Source organism: Acanthisitta chloris, unplaced genomic scaffold (genome assembly GCF_000695815.1).
Source record: "Acanthisitta chloris isolate BGI_N310 unplaced genomic scaffold, ASM69581v1 scaffold14616, whole genome shotgun sequence".
Lineage (NCBI taxonomy): Eukaryota > Metazoa > Chordata > Aves > Passeriformes > Acanthisittidae > Acanthisitta > Acanthisitta chloris.
Window position 1 is genome coordinate 72,244 of NW_008678817.1, and position 23,002 is coordinate 95,245.

The 23,002-nt window shown below is 38.7% G+C and overlaps 1 protein-coding gene across 1 annotated transcript in view; it reads right to left on the bottom strand.

The window, feature by feature from the left end:
• EPM2A (epilepsy, progressive myoclonus type 2A, Lafora disease (laforin)) overlaps positions 1-22,904 on the bottom strand; it is a 37,962-nt gene extending 15,058 nt beyond the window's left edge. Inside the window, exons 1-2 of the mRNA XM_009077063.1 lie at positions 22,895-22,904; positions 9,897-10,071 (exon numbers count right to left, since the gene is read on the bottom strand). Of these exons, the coding sequence (XP_009075311.1) occupies positions 9,897-10,071; positions 22,895-22,904 (185 nt within the window). The remainder of the gene's footprint in view (positions 1-9,896; positions 10,072-22,894) is intronic.
• Between the last annotated feature and the right edge of the window lie 98 nt (positions 22,905-23,002).

Genomic DNA, 23,002 nt, shown 5'->3' on the forward strand with positions numbered 1-23,002 from the left:
TTTTCCCTTCATCCTCTTCTTGGTGCTTAAAATCGTATATTCTATTATTAGGTTTTTCACATTGAAGAAAAAAAGACATTCCATTTAAACTTACAAACCATGCTGCCTACTGAACCAATAAAGAAGAAATCCATATTTCTTATAACTTGGCAATGTCTATGACATTTGACTCAATTTTTATCATAGTTCACAGGAGGACACACATTAAAGTTCTGAACAACAGCAGGGATTATGTACCTGACTCTCTGAAATTAAATTTCTCAAAGTATAAACATTAAAGGAGGGAACAAGAGATTTTCAGTTCAGCCTCTTAATATGTTCCCTGGGAAGACAAACACAGTTCACTTCGTTGTTGTTGTTTATTTTCTTGCAGAGAGAAAATTATATATGGGAAAATACAGCAGCAATTTGATAATCTCTATTTACTCTTGGGAAATAAAATTCTTATGTTTCTGAGACACACTTCAAAGGAACTAGAGCTACATTAAAATTTCCTTTCTAATAAATAATTTTTTACCCTTTAAATAGGACTCTCCATATTTTTATGTGGAGGTGCATTTCTTAAATTAACTTGTAAATAGCTAGTGCATTTAAGCATGAAAACTTGCACTTATATCTCTCAGCATTTATAAAAACTATTGAAGATGGAGGTAGAATTCATAACCTACCAGTTTCAGCTTGCTACTGCTACTACCTTTACCACCTTTCCCATTTCATTTGAAACAACTGTGCAGTTGTTTATTTCAGATGTTTCTGACTTACAGGTTACCTCTTTCAGAAACACAGTATATGCTGAGCAAGCAAACACCAAATCAGCTGGTGGCAATAAACTATCCAATGGTGTCACCTTTCAAATCTGGGGATCGAAAGCTCTCTCATTCTGAGGCTTCAGGGCTAACTTGCCCTAGGAGCCACGCTGGAGAAAAATCACAGGAAGGAGAGGCAGAGTGGGTATACACTGCAAACACACATCCCTGATTCAACAGATTCACCAGGTGTAAATTATGGACTTGTCTTAGTGAAGTATTCCCGATAACATATCTGAATTCGCTCCCTCCTGGTAAGCTAAATAGAAATAAGGATTAATATACAATCTCTGCTTTTGAAGGAGCATTTCTGATATCTTTAAATAAACTGCATTAAGAAATGCCAGCAATTACAGGGCACCTAATAAGTGCACGTAAAAGCTAAAAGGAAATAAATATCTGCAAGACAACTGGAACATCATCTTCAGTGAAAGAGCGATGCTGCCCCTTCCCTGTCGTTCCAGCTGTGAGCTAAATTGCCCAGGATTTCACAATCTCAGTCAATTTCATTCACAGCCAGCAACACCAGCAAATTGCTTTCCAACGGAGACAGAACCCTACTCTCTCACTGACAACCTGAATGTTAAAGAGTAAAGAGGCAGGAAACAGGGCTGCAAACCTCCAGAAGAAATACAGACAAGCAACAGGGAGACAGAGTAAAACACACAGAGAAATTGGAAGCAACAATAGTTTCTGCTCCCTAACTGATACCCACATAAAATTCATATTTACTGGACTATCAACATTTTTCTGTTTTATCCCATGGAGGAAAACAGAAGTATGTTTATTCGTCCTGGTTTTTCCATGGAGGGTTCCCAGTCTTCCTTCTGTTTTTTATTCCTGGAATGACACATAATTGTAAGGTTTATTAAGAAGTAAGGAAATAATTTTGTGCAGAGGCACACCTACGAAAAGATTCATTTTAAAGAGCAACAGTTGGTTTAAGTAAATATTAACCATTACCAGCCAGCTGATGAAAGGCTTCACCTTCCCATCAACAGCCAGTCTGCTTCCTGCCATTTTATTAATGAAATACTCATTCCTGAACAATCATCCCTCTAAATAAATAATTCTCAGTCAAATGCCCATTGCAAAAGCAGCATATGAATGGCAGAATGGTAAAGAAAAATGCAGAAAAAAGTCCAGAAAAATCTCACAAGACTAACCAGACACCATGCTAAGATCCCCTTTAGCATATTCTGTTTAGAAATGACTTGGTTAAATTACAAGTTCTTTGGAGTTGAACCCTCATTTCAGGTGTTTTTCTGAAGCAGCGTGTAAGCCATATGTTTGTGGTGTGCAAGTAAAAGCAAGTTGCTTCCACAAAGCAGCAACCAGTCTTTGCAGCTTTCTCTGCTTCTGCCATCTCACAACACGGGGTCCATCCAGCTCAACCATGCATGTCCTACCAGGCTTTTAAAATTATTTACAAAAGCTTTTAACATTTGCCAAATTCACTGAGCTGACTGGAACCACATAGAGCCATGCTCAATGGACATTCTATGTATAATTTATAGACATAAATGATTTGGTTTCCAGAGGAATGGCACATCTAACAAATGCTGCCCTGCAGAGCCTTGTGCTGATGCAGTGTTACAAACCCCTGGCCTCTTGCTGTGGTTCCATTCCTCCTCCTGCTGCCAAGCACGCTGGCAGTCCCACAGTGGCCCTGCACATATCCCCTAAAGCCCAGCTCAGCCCTGCCACAGACAAAATGATACTAACTTCTGATATCCCTCTTTTGAGACTTCTGAAAGCTCTCTTTTGCCTTAGGGGCATTACTGCTCAGGTTTTTAGCAACAAGCTCAGGAAGCTACTGCATACTCATATTGCTTCCCTAGTCATCACAGCTCAGGGAAGCTAACTGGTTCTTCCTTGGCTGAGCCACGGGGAAGTTTGAAGAGCCTTGACATTACTTCTGAATATGGTTCAGGACATGACTAGGAAGCAAACAACTTTTCAAACATATAACATGAAAAATATTTCCTTTATCTTTCTTTGCAGGGGCAAGTAATGGGAAGAACTTCACAATTCTCATTTCCCTTATGAAGGGTGTAAGAGAATTCAGCAAAAGAAGACAAGATGTAATGAAGGTGCTGTGGAAGCCATTTCTTTCTAGTACAGATGAGTGCTAGGCATTACGAAGGGATTAAGGGCACCCTTAGCAAATTTGCAGATGACACCAACCTGAGTGGGGCAGTTGCCACAGCTGAAGGATGGGATGCTCTGCAAAGAGGCCTGGGCAACTAAAGTGGGGCCATGGGAATCTTATGAGGTTTAACAAGACTAAGCGCAAGGTGCTGCACCTGGGTTGGGGTATTGATCCAGGCTGGGGATGAACAGATTGACAGCAGCTCTGCCAAGAAGGTCTTGGGGGTCTTGGTGGATGAGAGTCTGGACATGAGCCAGCAACATGCACTTGCAGCCCAGAAAGCCAACTGTGTCCTGGGCTGCATCAAAAGCAGTGTGGCAAGCAGACTGAGGGAGGTGATTCTGCCTATTCTAGTCTTGTGAGATCCCACATGGAGTACTACAGCCAGCTCTGGGACTCTCAGCATAAAAAGGATGTGGACCTGTTGCAGTAAGTCCAGAGGAGGGCCACCAAAATTATTAGAGGAATAGAGCATCTCTCCTAAGAGGAAAGGCTGAGAGAATTGCAGCCTCCCAGTACCTGAAGGGAGCTTACAAGTAAGATGGAGAGAGACTGTTTACAAGGGCATGTAGTGACAGAACAAGGGGTAATGGCTTCAAACTGAAAGAAAGCAGGGTCAGATTAGATCTTAGGAAGAAATTCTTTACTATGAGGGTGGTGATGCACTGGAACAGGTTGCTTAGAGAAGTTGTGGATGCCTTACCCTGGCAGGTTGGATGGAGCCCTGAGCAACTTGGTGAGAGGTGGCAGAGGGGTTAGAATTATATGACCTTTAAGGTCCCTCCCAACCCAAACTATTTTATAATTACTTTTGGGGATTCGGTAGTTTTTGAACCCTGAAAATATTCTGTGTTTCATTAGAAATACATCGGTTTTCATCAAAAGTGAAATCCACACATCAGTGTGATATGCTCTTATTGTGCTATTAAGAATTATTATAACTGCTCTAATAACCTAAAGCAATGTAAAATACCACACTAAATCAATTAGAAAATGTTATGTTATGTAGACTATATATATGAACTGTTTGAAATTATTAATTTATCAATGATGCTGACAACATACATTGTAGCTTTATAGAAAGAAGGGTTAACACTTAGAAAAGCTGGTGAATATTAATGATGCCTACCATTTGAAAAATTGCTGACATGAAAATATGAAGAGTTCACAAGTTTGCTAGTCTTCAGACCTATTTGCTGCCAAAATCATTCCCTCACACAATTTTATTGTATTCACATAGGTAACATACCATTCATCAGACATTACTTCAACAGTGTCATCCCAAAGTCTAGACAACATTTTGTGTCCCTCCGTCACTGCAGTAGATAACAAACCTGGCAGCCTGCTGACTAATAGCCATTCATCAGATTGAACAGAGCAGTCACCCTAGGTAGAATTAATGCTTGGAATCCAAACACTGATAACAGCTAAGCAAAAATCTTGAATCTAAAAGCTCTGTGACTTTTCCCTCTGGCAAAATTTACATCACCTATTCTAAAGCCAGAATTTGCTTGCTACTATGACACTCACAAGAAATGCAATTAGAAATGAGTAAGTGACATCCAGGAGTTCCCACTTCAAGCTCTTTTTGAGTGCTCAGGCAAAGTCACAGCAAGAGAACCAGAGCTGTACTGGCGACGCTATTTGCTAATATCCAGAAAAACAAAATGATTGAAAAGTGAGTTCTTGTGATCTACATCCACAGTACTTGACAGGCATCATGGCTTGTGACTGCACTGCTGCCATATCCTAACTCTTACTTCCATTCACAGTTCACAGAACTGAGATTTGTAGCTAACTTGCCAATAGCGTGACTTAGGCTGTCCCAGGCAGGTGCCGTCCTGTCCATGCAAAATCACAAAACTTGGAAAAATAGAATCAGTTCTAATGTTTTTAGCCATTGTTCTGGAAGGCACAGTGTGGGGTGTTCAGGAAAGGAGAAAATTTTTACTTGGATGGGTAACAAATGCAGGAGAAAAATGCATTTGTTACCCAATCACCCAAATTTTAAAAAAATTAAACAAATAAGGACTTCAAAAACTGATCAAATTCTAGCCTCATAATTTGTGACCTCACTCTTGCTCCCATTTCCTCACACTCCCTCTTAATTTTTAAGAGCTTAAATAAAATATTGCTTAAATGTCACTTCTTATACTGATTTGAAACCCATTTTCTTCACAGCAGAGACTAGTAAAAGCATTTCACAGCTGCAGTTGAGGCTTGATGTAGGAAAAGGAAGATATGCAAGGGACAAAAAATAGAAATAATCCTTAAACAGTTTTATAAAAGGTGATTCCCACTGGTAAGTAAAAATGGCTCTAATTTAGACTAGTTTCAGACTGCAACTCAGTAAAATAAAACAATATTCAAAGGAGTAGTCAGATGTCCTAGTTTATGGGATAAACATATCACAAAATGTGCCTTAGAATATTTTCATTATTTAATGTATAAAATGGCCAGATAACTTTACAGTTAGAGCCCAAGTACTGAAATCAAAGGCCAAACTCTTACTGATGTTAAGTCTTTTTGATCAGGACTATTTTACTGGAACGCAATCGACGACTTTTGTTCCAGAGCTCATTATTTCTTATTCTTTTCTCTAATATCACAAGCATTCTTTAGGCACAGGGGAGAGCCAGCTCTCAGCTTTTAATGTTAATTATGGTAATCTCTGTAGACATCATCACCTCTTCTCTTAATTTATAATGTAGGCATAAAATACCAGTGCAGCTTTCTATTACGGTAGCATAGGTCACTGCACTCTAGGGGGTTTTTGTGACAGCTTACTCTTTAAAGCCTTTTTTATAATTCAGTAATAAAAAATTACTTCACATTTACATTTAAAACAGAAGGGTATTTCATTTTGTGAATGAATTAAAACTAGTAAGTAAAAAGATAAATTAAAGAGTAAAAATAAATAAAAGCACTCTGTCTTCTTGGGTGTTTTTCAGTTGCATAATTCAAAGGTAATTCTGATTTCATACTGAATTAAATACACTCAACCAGCCTCTTGTTTTCCACCCCAATTAAAGATGCATATCAATCAAGTAAATGCTCATTTTCTTCACAGGAAACTCTGTGTTCCATCAGTAGAATACTGCTCTAGTGCCTCCAAATGGTAAACAAGAAGCATCTGCATTTTGCCCTGGATCATACTTCATTCACTCACCTATGTTAACATTTAGTACAAATCAGGAGCACATATTTTATGTGACTCTCCTGATCATTCCCATTTAACACTTAACTTAGGTTATAACCTACATTACTATGACAGTATCGAAGGAAATCATTTTACCAACAAACCACAAAACATTTTTAAGGACTATATCATAAATTAAGTTTCATTTGCAACCATCAAGAAACACACCCAGTATTTCCAAGCATAAGAGTTAATTTTGTTTTATCTTTAGCTTTATTTTGTCTCAGGGAAAAAAATTAGGCCCATAAACACTGATGATAGCAACACATTTGTCAACTTCACAATTTCTTGGATTATATCCAGTTACAGGAACATCCCAATTGCTCCATAAAGATGCAATATTACTGTTTGATGGTCTTAACATTTTAATGCAAAAAGGCTACTATAAAAACTATACTTCAAAAAATTGTTGCCCAAACCCATGGGTACTCTCATGTAGTGACTCCTCTGTTATTGATTGTGTATTTTTCTCTAAAACGCTTAGCAGCCATACAATACTCCAGTTACAGATTAGCTATCATTGCTGTCTGAGGAATTCTCTTGCAGAATCCAGTTTAGCTGCATTTTACATGCAAAGCATGTAAAAATTATTTTTCTTCGTCAGATTTGAGAAATGTGACTCACAAAAAGCATACACCTAAAATTAGTCTGAAAATAGAAAGCTGTGACTAGATGGCTTTTCCTATTGGTGCTTCTCATTCCCATAGCACCTAATTCTGTCATCAAGCATCATTGTCTCCAACACATTATTTAAGGATTTTGTAATTTCAGTGTCACTCCCTCTCTTGCTCTTATGCAATGCCTTTCTTTTGGGAATTGCAGAGGTTTTTATATAAATAATAAGGTATATAACATCTCAGAATTAGGAACTTCCACCTTTCACAGATGGAACTGAAATGGAGACAACATGCCCCAGATTTACAAATTTTCTGAAGTCATCTTTTCCCAGAAAAGATTACAATAACTCTAATTTACTTCAGAAAATTACTGTGTCCTAAATGAACTCTCCTGAAATTTGAAATCATCTTTTTGCAGCAATATCTAACACAAGATAGAAACTAACTGGATTTTTTTTTCCCTGAATCAGATTTTGGTTACATGTGTCATTACATGTCCAAAACAAGTGAACACTGAAGCCATGGAGGTATCGGTCATGACTCTCTAGCTGTGGGAAAGCTCCATTTTGCACTTACAAAAAATTAATTCAGATCCTGCTATGCTTAAAACCCACATCATATACTCTCCTACCTGAATGACCAACACACTGTGAGTCCTGTAAATACAAGTTGAAAAATAAATTCACTGACTTATGAGTGATCCATCTATATAGAATAAGAAAAATATGATTCCTCAGGGAATTGTCAACAGCCTGAGCATGATTCAGAATTACCTTTGGCCCCAGCCAGAAGCAGGATCTTCTCATCCTGCTGCAGCCTATTTAAAGCAGAAGCTCATGTTTTATGAAGAAGCAAAGTGGCAGTGAAGCTCAGAGCAATTGTTTCTAATTGTTGTGATTAGACAGAGGACAAGTAAAATCAGTCCCAGGGCTCACATGGGAGGCCACTTTGACAGAGAAAAACTTTCCTCTCCTAATTCACACATGACAATCCTATTAAATGGAGCATTGCAGAGAAGGGGCTCACATCAAAAGTTTTCATTGATAAATCACTTCTTTCCAGCTGCCACCACTCTGTCACCTACAACTGGTGACAGGACTCAGAATTTGTGGTCATAAAGCTCCCCACAGTACTGTAAATCTTAGCCAGAAACCTACGACCCGATCATACACTGAGCTTTTAACCATACAGGCAGAGGGACTGCCTTTCTGCTTCACTTTGGTCTTGTTGCTGCTTTTGGGAAGGGGCGTTATGTAGGGATTTTTTTGGAATATTTTTTATGACATTCATCTTCATATTATTCCTCTGAATCAGTAAATCTATTACAAAGTAAAGGCATTTTCATCAGCTCAATTTGGCTGCTTTGCCAAAAAAAGAATAAATCTAAATTAGCCAGTATTTTTTATCTGCTTTATTATAACCAGCAGAATAGTGAACCTGTCCCCAACCATTAATCATTAAAACATACCCAAAACATTTAAAGCTGCATATCTTCAAAGCACTAAAAGTAATTACACAACAGGACTGTTACAGGGTATGCTTACTTAATGTGGCTGAAATAAATGAGATAAAAATTACTAAAATGCACATATAAGGTTGCCTTGCAATGAATGCATGTGTGTATAAGAGGGGAATGGAGGAGGAGATCCTCATCTGGAAAAGACTACACAGCTCAGAACACTTTCTTCAAATATTCTTTAGCAGAATCTGCACCTTTTTACCTAATCTTTGAAATACATAGTCATGCAGATAAGGCAGTATTAAATGGATCAGTGCTGTCTCTGGAAAGGAAGATAAGTTAGCCTTCGGTACTTAGATATTCACTTTCTGACAGCTGTTCTTCTTTCTCAAAAATTTCCTCTGCCAAGCAAAGATTATTTGGGATTGACAAGTCTGTGCTATGGAATAAACAAGATATTTTATCTGATAGGATAGTGGAAACAGATGCTTAAGATCCAGATAACACTATAGCCTGTCAGGCATATTATATAACTTGTGGGGGTCTCAGGGAAAAGGTACTGAGCCACACAAAAACCTACATATGCCTGACAGTTTTTATGAATCCATGTTATTCGAAAAGATACCAAGAGAAAGAAATCTCTCACATTGCAAGTGTAATGAGAAAAAGACAATTCTGCTTCCTACCCTGCAAGAAGGTAGAAACAAAGAGTAGGAAGAGGAGACAAGATGGTGAGGTTGGTGTAGCTGAAATGGTGGTCTGGCAAAATTCATACAAAGCAATACTAAGACCTAATGAAAGTATGAGGTGGTTTGATTTCTTGAAAGAAATACATATCACTCTGGGATAAATAAGTGCTCTGTAACCAACACCTGCTGCCTGTGGCATATCAGGGCTGCCAGCATTCACATAAGCATTAGCAATCCACAAACCTGTTGCCACATCCACTACTGGAGATGAGGAAAATGGTCCCAAATTCCTCAATGCCACTTTGTTAACCACCAGTGCTAAGGCTACTGCTTTAAATACAGCCTGTGCTTCATCTGCAGCCCTAAAGGATGGGTGTCCTCTCTGAGCTTTACTGTCTCCTCATTCAAGCCAGGACACTTCACTAGTGAGACAGTGGGCTCAAGCGAATACCAGGGAAGTACAAACATTTTAAGACTTGTCTAAGTTTTAGTATTTTGTTATATACATGCCCAGAAGTAGAAGTCATCTGCAACAGCCATCACTAATTGCAGCTCCCGCCACACATGAGCAATAATATGTCACTCTTAAGTTCTGCTGCTGGAATATATTCTTTTTGTTTCTCAGGAGATGCTTTTCAGTTAAATAATCCCAAACCGAACACATAATTTACATGCAAAGTTACATGTGTACACAGAAAAGCATTTGAAAATTACTATCCCTAAATTACATTTTTAGATATGATGCAACATAACACACCTGTACAGGGTGCGGGTATCCTTGAACTCAGACTGTCTCTTCCTTATTGACAAAAATGACATTTAATTGAGAAAAAGAGGTGCTGAATCTTTGTTAAACTTGACTGTAACATACATACAAACATTCACCACTCCAAATGCAGTTTTCTGATATGATGTCAGTACAGATTTTCTGTTCGAATACTTGACACCAGCCAATCCCTACACTTTTCTTTTACCTGGAGTAATGGATAGCTTGATGTCCTGCAATATTAAAATAGAAGTCAGTTGTATGTTTCATCTCATCAGTATGTCCGGAGACTTCAATCCAGTGTGCTATTGGGAGGCAGTAAACTCCATCTACTATGTTGCTCTGATTGTAAACACAACTTCGATCATGATGAGGCCCATTACCTAGAACAGAAGAAAGGACAATTGCAGGCTAGTCTTCCAAAAGATTTGCTGGGAGATTTCAACTGATTGTTTAAGGCCAGGAGCGGTGTTTGCTGCCAGTTCAAACTGCATTTCTCATAACACATTATTTGCACCTGAAATAGTGGTAACAGAAGCACAAAGCAAATGTTCAGCATTAAAATAAATTTTTGAAAATTACTTAGAAAAATTACATTAAAGTAATATATAAGTAAAAATAAATATATAAGTAAAAATTACATTAAAGTTGCATAAGAGTCCTAAATCCCTTAAAATTTCAGGAATAATTAATTTTATTTAAGTTCCTCGTTTGGTGTCTGATAATATGTGACCTCAGCATTTAATGTTCTTGCTGTATGACCTCCCTCTGGGAGGTCCAGCTTGCTGTGGGCCAAGGTCTAACTCTGACAAGGCACAGCAGCCTCACCTTGCCTCAAGCTGACTTCTAAGGAAGTTGCCAAGCCATGGCATGTACGTCTCACTGTTCATACACAGTAAAAGTTGCCCAAAGTGGCCCATGGAGAGACAGTCACATCTGCACTGGTGAAGGATCACAATTACCTAAAATGGCCTTGTTTAAAGTAAGATTTTTTCCTTACCATTTTCTACTAATATTCATTACTCCTTCTTCTTCTCTTACAGCAACAGTGTGAGCTTTAGTTAGAAAGCCAATCTCTAATACCATGCCAGAGTAAGCAACTTGAATTGAGCTGCGTCATGTCATCAATCAAAAGGTTATCTAGCCTCCAAAAATACAGTACATATATATTCTCTGTCCACCCTCCCCCCCTCCATTTTTACATACTTATTGTAATACTAATTGCCATGTAGGAATAATTATTGTGCAGAGCAGAAGTGACCCAGTCTATGGTTTCCTTAAGCCTGTTACACTTATACATTATTAATGATGTTAAAACATTTCTGAGTAAAATTATGCCTGAAGTAATATCTTCAACTGCACATAGCACGTAAATGCATGACTAGTTTCCAAGCATCACATTTAGAGGAATTTGCTTGAGCAAGAACATTCTAGGAGATGTATTAATGCAATGATTAGAGAGTAAGACTAACATTTAATACTAAAGCTCAAACCATCTCCTTATTTCCAGATGACATGCAGCACATTTTATCAGAATTGTGAAATATTACTGCTTACCTAAAAGAAAAAGAAAATACCAGGCAGAAAACTATTTTCTTTTTTCACGTCACTGAACCATTATGCATCACACATCTTTTGATAAGGTAAGCAAGATCAGTACATGGCTTCAGAAGCTACGGATCTTACCACTCTATTTTTATCTCACATTTAGAATCGTTTACATATTCTTACCACTTATAAGCAATACGTGAAGAAAGCAGTATACATTAGCAAATACAACAGCATAACAAAATCTATGGATGTCTATGACATTTAATTGACTTCGTGAAATTCAGCAAAATGCAGCCACAAATACCACATCTTGCCTTCCCCATTTTACTCTCCAACAACTGTCTGTAGCAATGCCTATCATTGTGGCCCTGCCCTGCCATCACAGGGCTGTGTCTGATCCTGACCCCCACCTGCCCACAGGCCCATGTGGGTCTCAGCCCTGTCCCCAGGGAGGTGCCCAGTGTTCAGGGCTGGGGGTGCCTGGGTGCCCCTGGCTGCCTGCTCCTGACTGACAGTCCTCTGACAGTCCCAGTGAGCCACCAGCCCTCACTGCACCCTAGCAGTTTTGAGCCATGTTCTCAGATCTCTGGCTTTTTTTGCTACTCCCAGTCCTGTTTTCCCATGTCCAGAGGTGCCCTGTACCCACTCCACCTCCTGGAAGGACTGCTGCTTCCACTGCTCACAGCTGTTCCTTCTCCTGCATCAGGGTTTCGGCATTATTTTTTGCAATCACAATCTATGATCACTCCCTCCTGCTTAATTCCTCCTTTCCTCAAGGTGCTAGTCAGTCCCAGACAACAAAGCCTCACTCTTCTTTGTCTTCATGATGCCAATTGCACCACCATGTGCTTTCTACTGCCCCATTTCAAACTGCTGGTGCTTGAGATGCATGCACTTCCACCATTTCCCAGTTTTACTACCCATCCTCCTTCTCCTCCTTCTCCAACTTTAATTCTTGTCTCCTTTTTACATTCATTCCTTCTCTATGATCTGCCTTCTTAAACAGCTGTAACCTCCTTGCCTTGCAACCTTATGCCCTTCGCCATCATTAATTCCCTTACATAGCCTACAACCACATAGGGAAGTGTGCCCAGGAGTAAATTGCCATGAAATGTTTGTTTGTTTTATTTGTTCCCTCAAACAGGTTCTGAAAAATCTCATTCTGAAAAGCTTTTTGTTTGTAATTATCATTTATCACTGTTGACTTTCCTGCACCACTCAACCTCACCTTCCTGCTGTGGCCTACAGTCAAACAGGAATCTCAAAAGGTATGTTTAGTTCAGGTAAACAGAAACAGCTTGCATTCATAGCCTGTTTCATGAGAATTGCCTAGCTCTTTACTACTCCTTACATTGTACACTGATCTATGAATTAACAGCCTTCTTACTGCAATAGGATGTCTGTCCAACAGAATGCATATGAACATACATTCAACATATATATATTCATGTGTCATATAATTTCAGACAGGAAGGGGAGAGTGCTATCATCTTCAAGAAATACTAATTTAGGGAACAGTATGATCACAGTGAACTGTGTTCAGGAAGCTGAATTCTCTACATCTCTTACAAGAGTTATGAAAGTAGGCAGTTACCACAAAAGATCAGGATCTCACTATCCAGGTTAATCCCCACAATTACACAAATGCTTCTCACCACAGTTTGCTTCACGAGGCGCATTTAACAAATAAGTGTCAAAAAACCCCACAAAATTGTTGTATCAGTTCACATCACGCTCCTGTTAGCACAATTTAGCACAGGAAAACCGTAATATTTTGGATGCCATAAAACAACAAAGCAACGGAACAGTTTCAGAAGTAGAGCCAGGTGACAAGTTTGAAGGAGTAATGTAGAACTCATCAATAATTTAGAGCTGCTATAAAAGACTAAAGATTGAATTCTCTCACCTTTTATCTGCCAAAGGTGTTTAATACAAAAATAAAAGTCAGCCAATTAAATCGGCTTTTGTTTAAGGTAACTGTTTATAAACTGTTTTTTAAACAGAAAACTAGCATTACTTGCACGTTCTGTAATATATTTGCAGAATGTATACGGCTAGGAAAATCAGCAGAGATGGGGTGATGAGCAGAAATCATTAGCTGGATAACTCTCAGTTCTTCCTGTTCCACCCCTATCTTCTTAAATGGTTCCTCATTAGTTTTCTCCCCCTGAAGCAAGGTGCATCAGCCTCATGGTGTGAGATATGGCCAGGAAAACATTCTTTAGCCTCAGCTCCTTTGCCTCTGCAGACCTGTGGGCAGGAACAGACTCTTTGCATCTCATCTGTGGTAGAGTTACGTGACTGTCAGACTCACGCTCAAAGAACCAGCCCAAGACTTCTCACAGCACTGGAACAGCTCATGCCAAGAACAAAATAGCTTTCAGAGGCAGGATAAAATTTTGCCACTCTGAGTGAGACATTTACTCTCCCCTCCCTCAACACAATAGGCCAAACAAAATCCTTTCTGGATGTGAACTGCTGGAACTTTCCAGGCAGTGACAAACAGCACCACAGAGCAAAGACCACCACTTCCTCATTCACTTTCTACTTCAGGGCTGTCGCTGTGGTTGGTTAGCTTGGGAGGAATCAGTGTGTGCGACAAAGGCAGCTGGGAACAAGGTCAGCATAATCTAACTCCTCTTAGTGCATCAGAAATGTGTTGCTGCCCTTTCTAGTTTCTTACACTCTTCTCAGGCACCAGAGAGAAAAGACAGTGGTCAGTGCAGACAGAAGTGCCATGACACCATCTGTACACAGAGTCTGGACATGCTGCTCATGTCTGAAGCTGCTCATACTTCTTAATCCACTTAAAGTTTTAGTTTGTCCTATCCTACAGGTCCCATTATCTGCTTTATCTGAAAGGCCACTGCAGCTTTGGATTTCTGTGACTTCGCCTAGAAGTCAGACACAGCACTTTTCCCATAGTAACTTTGCTCAGCTTCATTGCTCACTTCTCAAACACACAAAGCATTTCATAAAGTAAGTTATCAAAACTCAAGGCCTAGTGATGAAGTTTAGTTTCTGTACCTGAAGCTTAGAAAGGCCCCACCAAAAAGTTGCAAAGGTTATCTTCAGAGTGCTGGGAAACCACATCTGTCAGGGAGGCTCCATCACCAGCTGGCACAAACAGAGAAGGTCCAGGGTATAATTTGCTACAATCCAACATGCTTCCAGGGCCCCAAATGCATGTCATATCTTTACTGGCAGTCTTTTGGTGCATACGTAAATACATCTGTCCCTTTACACTGACTAGTTCCCCCAAACTTACCCAAACCTTGTATGAAGACTTGAAGATACAAAGACTTGAAGATACTTTCAATAAATCCCTTATGACTCCACTTCTCCAGAATGGGAATTCACCACAATTCCCATTTAAACATGCTGCTCAGGCACAGCAGCTGCAAGTCTGCTCACCAGTTTGCAAGACAAGAGCTCCAGTCTCAGAACACAAGTGTTCATAGCACGTTACACCAGACCAGTGGGTAGGCTTCAAGGAATTTTTAATAGGAAATAAACAATCATTTGGGTGATTTCTTTTATTAATAGTCAAGAAAACATTGTGCAGCCTTAAAGATTTGAGGGAATTTTAAAAGTATTTCAATTTTTCTGTTCCCAGAGCCAATAGTAAAGCTAAGAAAATCAAATGTTGGCCATTTACCTGCTCATGTTTGCAAAAATGAAAACAAGCACAAAAGGGCCCTACACAGCAGCAAATACATGTTTTTACAGCTCAATCCATTTCTGTATTGTTATTTTTCTTTATCTTGTTTTTATTCATATTGTTCCAAGTGGCAAAACACAAGTTTAATTATTTACATTTGGGAGGCAAATACACAGCCATTTGAAAACGCGCAAAATTCAACCATAAAAAAATGGCAAGTCAAATATTTGAACAGTACTGGCCCTCCTGTTAATTTTTCATGTGGACTTTCATAATTTCCTAAGAACAAAAGTATTTTGGAAGAGTTTATTAGAAGATACAGGTCCTAGTTTAACTGTTAGGTAACGCCTTTTTTCCTTCAATAATTTCCAGAGGTTTTTTAATTTAAACTCCATCTTCGTGATTCTTCACAGCAAAAATGCTTATCTGAAACACAAAAATAAGATCCTAGGCATTAAATTACAAAGTTTCTCATTGCTTTTGACACCTACTTGTTGCTCTCTCTACTGCAGGTGGTTGCCCAGCAGAATCCACTGATGTAGGGAAGCAACCAAGTTGTCCCACTTACAGATCAAGCCTTACAGAGGGCTCTTTTAAAATCTGCATGACTACAGTTATGGCTCCTGGTTTAATGCATATGAAGGATGATCAGAGTGGCATAAGAAGTGGCTGTACAAACAACCAAACAAAAGAATAAAATCAAAGATCTCCACATAACTGATAAATGGCACTAGTAAAAGACAGAGACAAGAACGAATCAAAGGTAAAACAGATGAAGATATAGTGAGTAATACAAAGATGTCCAAAGATCTAGGACTGGAAGAAGGTAAGTGGATACTAGAAGAGGATGTTCTGAAATTTGATCTAATGATGTACAATAACAGAATGCAAAGAAAAACCTGCAGTTACTATTTTATTACAGCTGTACTGCGGGGATGTAAAAAGTATAACCCATCAGTCTGCCAACAGCACAGACTTGGCTTGACACAGAAGAGAACTTTACACGGATTGCACAAAAGAGTCACAGCAGAGAAATTACCAGCTTGATCTTAAAAGATAATATGCAAATCTGGATCAATGAAATTTCTCAGCACCATTAAGCGTGGTGAACAAAAAACACATGAATGAATGAAAAAAATGATTGGTTCTCCCACTGTCCCTGCAGAGCTCTTTGTAGCAAAGGCACTGCTCAGCCACTGCTCCCCCAGCTACCAGCTTGTTGCACACCTTGCTGAATGTTTTGGCTTTTTCTCTGTTTCTGCTGTATAAGGGAAGGTATGTAGGAACTCCAGGGCACAACAGCAGCCATAGAAGTGCTGTGTATCTCATCCTTGATGTAGCCAGACCCTAAAACACAGGCATACAGCTTCCAAATCTCCAAATCTCAGCAAGGTGAGATTGACCCTCAGTTCACTGCTACCTTTGAAAAAACCCACAGAGCTGCTTAGACACATATTAGCTTTAATGGCAACAAACTTAGACCACAGGCAGGCAGGCAATTTTCAGATCACCTACTCACAAACTATTTAGAGCAAAGACTAATTACTACAATGTTTGTCGTAAATTTTGCATGAATGAGCACATTTTGGATGTCAATTCAAATTTTTAACCATGCCTAAATATTTGAAGTAATTACATTTCCTATAAGAAACGAGGTCCTTTAACAAGGTAAATGAGTATCTTAAATTCATGCTTAGAAAATTCCCCTGGAAGAGTTTAATATCATAAGCACTATCAACACTGTGGGGGGTAGAGGAACAGAGAGGGCTTGAAGAATAAGAGATTTTTTAAAAAATATAGTAATAGAACAGGAAGTAAACAGAAAGAAAAATCTCCACAATAAAGCATTTCAAAGATACGTTTTTGCTAGCTTCCTTATCTTTCATGCCAATGTTACAATGAAGAAAAGCCTCAAGCCCTATTTTGGTCACAATTCTCAGTTACCTGAATGTGCTACTGCATGGCGTAGTTATCAGACATCACTCTAACTGAACTTCCTTCACTACACTCATAATATTCAAATTTACTTACCCTTTACACCAGATTCACAAAAATCAGAGTCACAAAAATCTCCCTGCTGCCTAACCATCTGAACAAAATTCAGTCTCTGATGTCTTGAAATAGGACCTGTCTCAATCCTGCCAAGGCTGAATTGCTATTGATTGCTAAAAAACAGAGGCAGGGGAGGCTGAATTTCCCTTGCTGGAACTGAGTGAGGTCAAGTACCTTGGCAGTTTGAGTCTGCCACAGGCTCTGGAGTCCCACTTTCCTCAAGTCTAGGCAAAGCCCCTGAGTAGCTGGCCTTTGTTTGTACAGCTGGCAAATACTGCCAGTTCTGTATGCCATGCACTAAACCTTACTCGTATGTTCAATATACTTTGATTTTTAGTACTACTTTTTCTGCTGTCAGTAAGCTGTCTTCCCTTTAGATTCTATAAACAGTAGATGCATTTACTGTATTACTTAAATACGTAGTATTACTAGAGTACAAAATTGTTAATCATCACACCCAGTTCAGCAACTCCTTCTTCATGATTGGTTTCATTTTCAGAAATGTTTCCTTGCATTTGTCAACCCAAAAGAGATACCCAAACAGCAGAAAACCATTTGTATCATACACCACATGTTTATTTTCTACCACATTTAAAGAAGATTGTTTCAGCTTCTCATTTGGTAGACCAGATCAATATAACCAAGAGAACAAGTTTTAATTCTGTTAAAATCCAGGCTGAATTTGATATTTTTTAGTCTATTAGTATACTCCTATGAGAATTCTTTTTATGGATTTTTTTAATTATGAGAGAATCAGAACTAAATGGTTTACAAGAAAGCCCTTGTCAGCACTCAATGTTATTAATCAACGTTTTTTTCTTTTTTTTTTAATCAGATAAATTCAGCATTTTCAAAGGCTACTTTCAAAATCATGTTTCATATCCCTCTCTAGGTCTGCTTAGGCACAGGTGTTTCTCAGTGGGAGCTTCTACTGTACTAAGAGTTTTTAACCAAATGCCTAGTCTAATGATGTAGACGAAGTCCAGAAAAAAATAAAGTAACTAAAAGGAAATTCACCTCATGTGAAAAAAGAGGTTCTTCTCTGACAGATGGTGGAAATAAGACTAAAGGAAATACAGATGATAGGATAAGTGTTGTAGCAACAAAATGTATAATGTAATACAGTCTTCCTAACTGCTTTGAAACTCTCTAGGGCACTGTGCTGTCTATTACTGATTGCTACTTTCTATCATGCCAGAAAAGACTACTCAACTGTAGGCAGGAAATAAACTGCATCAAAATAGCAACCATGGCAATACCTTAACCAAAGTATCATCCCAGTTACTTAACACTTATCAGTGTTTCTTGCCATTGCATAAAGAATTCATTAATTTTAACTTCACCATTATAAAATCAAATGCTTTAATTAGGCTCTCACAGCAGTCAGAACTGGCCCCTGATTGTCTCCGTGTGCACATACCTGCCAAACCCAGAAGAATGTAAATATACATACATATTTTGATTCTTCTAATTGTACAGTTTCATGGTCAACTCTCCATTGTTTTATTGCTCTCCAGTAGTCTGCTCAGTATAAACTGGTTAATGCTGACATACAGATAGGAAGTAATGAGAAACTTGCTACCATTTAATTGCACCATAATATATGCTAAGTATATGTCTTTAGGGGGTTGAAGAACAAACCACCAGGAGCTACCGCACTTTGTTAACAGAAGTTTCATTCCATTCCTTAAAGAGGTATTGGGTAGTAGATTTCAGAGCTAGCCACTTACTATTTAAGTCTCCTCACATCTGAAACGTGTTAAGGCATCTAGCATTGGCCAGAAAGCAACAGCCTCATAGCAAAAAAATGCCTATGATGCACAATTATTCAACTATCAACTATCCAATTGTGTTTTATGTTCCTTCCTAGTCACCACCTACTTCGGAACATGACTGGGATGGGGGAAACAAGCAAAACCCGGGATTATTTTCAAAACCAGAACAGATTACACTAAATACTGATGAAACATGCAAGTAGCTGTGAGTCACTAGGCAGCCACTGGCTATTCACAGGGAAAACGGCACCACCTAGTGGGAACAACACTACATGAGACATCTGCATTAAAAAAAGTATGAAGAAATGTTACTCTGCAGGGCTTGCTAGGGTTTTTTTCGCCTGGTTTTTGGTTATTGATTTTGGGTTTCTTAAATAATAGAACTGATGCGTATTTTGTGGATCTATAGATTAGATTGGGGAAAAAAATTAAAAGAAGATGCATCTCATTGACAGAAAAATAATGTTGCATCCAACTGTATTTATAATGACCTCAAATAATTTTTACTTTGCTTTATCCTACTATAGCTTAGCCCCAAATACTTCATTCTGTTATAATCTCTCCAATGCTAATGGCAACTAGGTATTACCTTCCTATCCAGCCTTAAAATAATTTCCTCCTTTAATTGAAGAAATTACACTTGTTTTGTTCCACAGAGCTGAGGCCAATAAATGAGTTTAAGTTTCAACATACTGCCACTTTAAAAATGGAAGTGTAATGTGCTTAACTATCACTGATGTTTTCAACCACTCGAGTGCTCAACTCTTGAAAGTCATGATTTTTCTTCTGATACTTTCACTCATTATATTACAATATTATGAACACCTTTATTACTCCATAAATGAACCAATCTTTCTGATCTATCACCAGCAGCATACATTATCCAACATATGGTCTAGACTGTAACAAACAGGCTCATAGGACCATGAACTGGAAATGCTGGAAGGCTAACATACTGAGGCACGGGCTGAGTGATGGAACTGTTTCTAAATTGAACCATTTAGTATTGTTTCAGGCCTCCAATAGACCACCGAGAACTGCAGCTGCTGAGTGCAAGCAACACACCTCCTTTTTTATCCTCTCCCCTCCCCAAATCTAGAGATGGGGTTTTTTTTAAGGAAGAAGGCTTTGCTCACCTGAACAAATTACTAGAATGTAGGTTGACCATGCTTTTGAGATTTAACTGTCAAGATCGTATCTGTCAAGCTTCAAGCAAGCACCAACTACATCAAACTAACAGTTATGTGAAAATCATAGAATCACAGAACAGTTTGGGTTGGAAGAGACCAAATCCCCTGCCACAAGCAGGGACACCTTTCACTAGACCAGGTTGCCCATCCAATCTGGCCTTGAACACTGCCAGGGATGGGGCATCTACAGCCACTCTGGGCAACAATGGATCAATATTTTACAATAAAAGCTTAGAGTTTTAATCTATATATTGTTTAATCCCTTCTTAAAACATAAGGTGCCAACAGACTGTCTTCCATCATCTCAAAATACAGTTTGGGGCATACCCTTAGTATCTCCTTTGTTGTTTTACAGAGCATGCTTCTTGACTAGTACCTACCATTTATTTAGATGAGTAAAGGGGATAAAGGCACAGATGAGTGTTCAATCCTAAACTGACAAAAACAAATTCAAGCATAAGTTTCATCTTGTATTTATTTAGCTTTGACAACAGGCACAAAATGCTTTTACTTTCCAAGGTGAGAGATGTTAAGTCCAGTCTTGAAGAATCAACATCAAAGTACAACACAGACACAGGTGTGCTTGGGGGTAGAGGAGAGGAAATATATACATTAATTTGTTTTATTTCTAAATCTATTCCCAGATTCTAAAGCTCAACATGACCAACCTGTTTTCCAGACACCATAGCATAGTTTAAAGCCCTTCTGGATACCAGGCCTCAGCTTTCATGGCAGGTAAGCAAGTACCAGCCCTGAAGAAATCTCACACAGCTCGTGTGATTTGAGACAGAAATGCTCAACGGCTTTAAGTGACAGGTCCTGGATCCAGACCAGCAACATTACCCTGCAACAGCAGAATTAAGTATGTGATCCTTCAGGAGCACAAGACAGACTCCCCTCCCACCTCATCTGCCTAAAGAGGGGTACTAGTCCCCTCCAGACACAAGCCACAACCCAGCAACTCTCACACAGGTCAAGTCTTGCCTGAAAGCTTCCTACCAGACCACCTGGCAGAACCCAAATGCCACAGAACACTGGCCTATGACTTTGACTCTTCTAGCCCACAGGTACAAATACCCTCACTTTATCTTTCACTTTCCCCACTGCATTGGAATGCCTGCAATTTATACTCCAAACATGTGCCATAGTGGAATTCTCACAGACATGTATTAATAAAAAACTGAGAGTAATTTTCTTAAATACAGCACATTATTTCAACATCCAATACATGTAAACATCTGACATCATAGCTGGACTGGAGTTTCTCTGGTTACAGATGAATGCCTCCACTCATAAACTTAGAGCAAGTATTACTCTGCACTTTCCTCTATCCCTCCTAACCATGTCTTCAAAATTGCAGATGTTCTCTAAGTGCCAAATGTCTCTCACAGCACATTTTAATTCTAAGCACACAGGATACTAAACGGACAAAGCACAGCATTTGCTTACCACAAAAAAAAATTTTTTTTAAAGTTAGTTGCCTTTTCAATGGTTATTTTTCTAAGGATAAACAGATGACAGCCAAAACTTCTACTGACCTACAGTCAAACCCCGTCCCCCATATTAAAACAAATTAGATAGAAAAGAACTACAAGATTGCTTAACTAGGGGATAGAAAAACATCCTTAGGCTTCCTTCAAGTAATACATGAAGAAAAACAGTTTTCAAGGTTTAAGCAAATTTAGTTCTTTCCTGTAAGTATCAGCTTAGGCAAAAATGGTTGATATGAATGACTAATTAAAAACTTCCTCTGCATTTGGGTGATATGCCCATTTGCTTTCTATCATTCCAGCTAAGCAATGAGCTCAAACTGCTGAACATTCAGAATGGTAAGAACAGCTACACAGGTTAATCTTAAAACTGCAAATCTGCCAAAACAGAGTATGTTTATTACTCTGACTACATTTCTTAAGTGTGCTTCCAGGCATAGACAACACCTTAAGATATCATTACTCCCAAACTAGACAGCAAATATCAACCTCACAATTGCTGTTTCTCTATCACCTGGAACACTCTGATACTATTCCCATATTCTGTGTGGTGAGGACCTCTTTATATACCAATATCATTGCCATATTATGTACAACTTGGCACCTTCAAAAGAGACCAAATTTGCTTCCTTGGAGAGATGTAAAGATTTTTATTCCATAAATTCACTTTTCCTGCAATTCTGCAAAAGAAAAACATGGTTAAAACAGGTAGAATATACTATCTGTTTCAGCTGATAAATAAGACAATTACTACTGCATGATGTACAAAGTATTTCATGATGTAAACATCTGTGAATGCAGCATTAACATCAAGTCTTTTATTAGCATAAAGAAAACAACCCAAATGCGACAGTTATGACAAGATGCATGTTTTAGCTTACATGACAGAAGTGCAGTTTAAAAGGGTAGTATGTATTCTTATAATGAGTGAAGAGTAACTGCTCCACAATGTGTTATTTTGGTACATGATTATAAAACTATGAGTTCAAAAAAACCCTCACACATTACCTAGTCATGTGTCTTCCTTTCACTGGGTCAGATCCATTCTTCAGTTACAGGAAGTATACTTAGAGCTTTATGTAACAATTGTTTTGAGTGTTCTCTTTTATTTAAGATAATTAAACATACTAGAACAGCACATGGAAATTGACTAGTTATTCAATACTTGACAACAGGAGGAATTCGAGGTGGAAGTACTAATGGAACAGCAAAAAAGTGTGGCAAAGTTGTGACAGAACTTCTCCTTGTTTGCTTTTTTTCAGCAAGGGTAAAATTTACCAGCCTGACAATGCCATCATGACATTTCAGCTTACTGACTTAAAGTAACAACCCACATCTTAATGAAATTCTGAGGTCTTCTGGGGAAAGAAGGAAAACAAAACATCATGACAGCGGATGCTTAAAGTAAGGCGGTGAAAAAATTAAAGAATCAAACTGTTTCAGGTAACTTTTACCAACCTAGAAGAGCAGTTTCCTTCTGCACTCACTCTCCTCCATCGCGCCGTTAAAAAGTGTTTTGGTTAGGCAGCGCTTATGTCATGCCACGACAACCACCGCCCAGAGCGCCCGGCAGCACCGCACCCAGGGCACGGCCG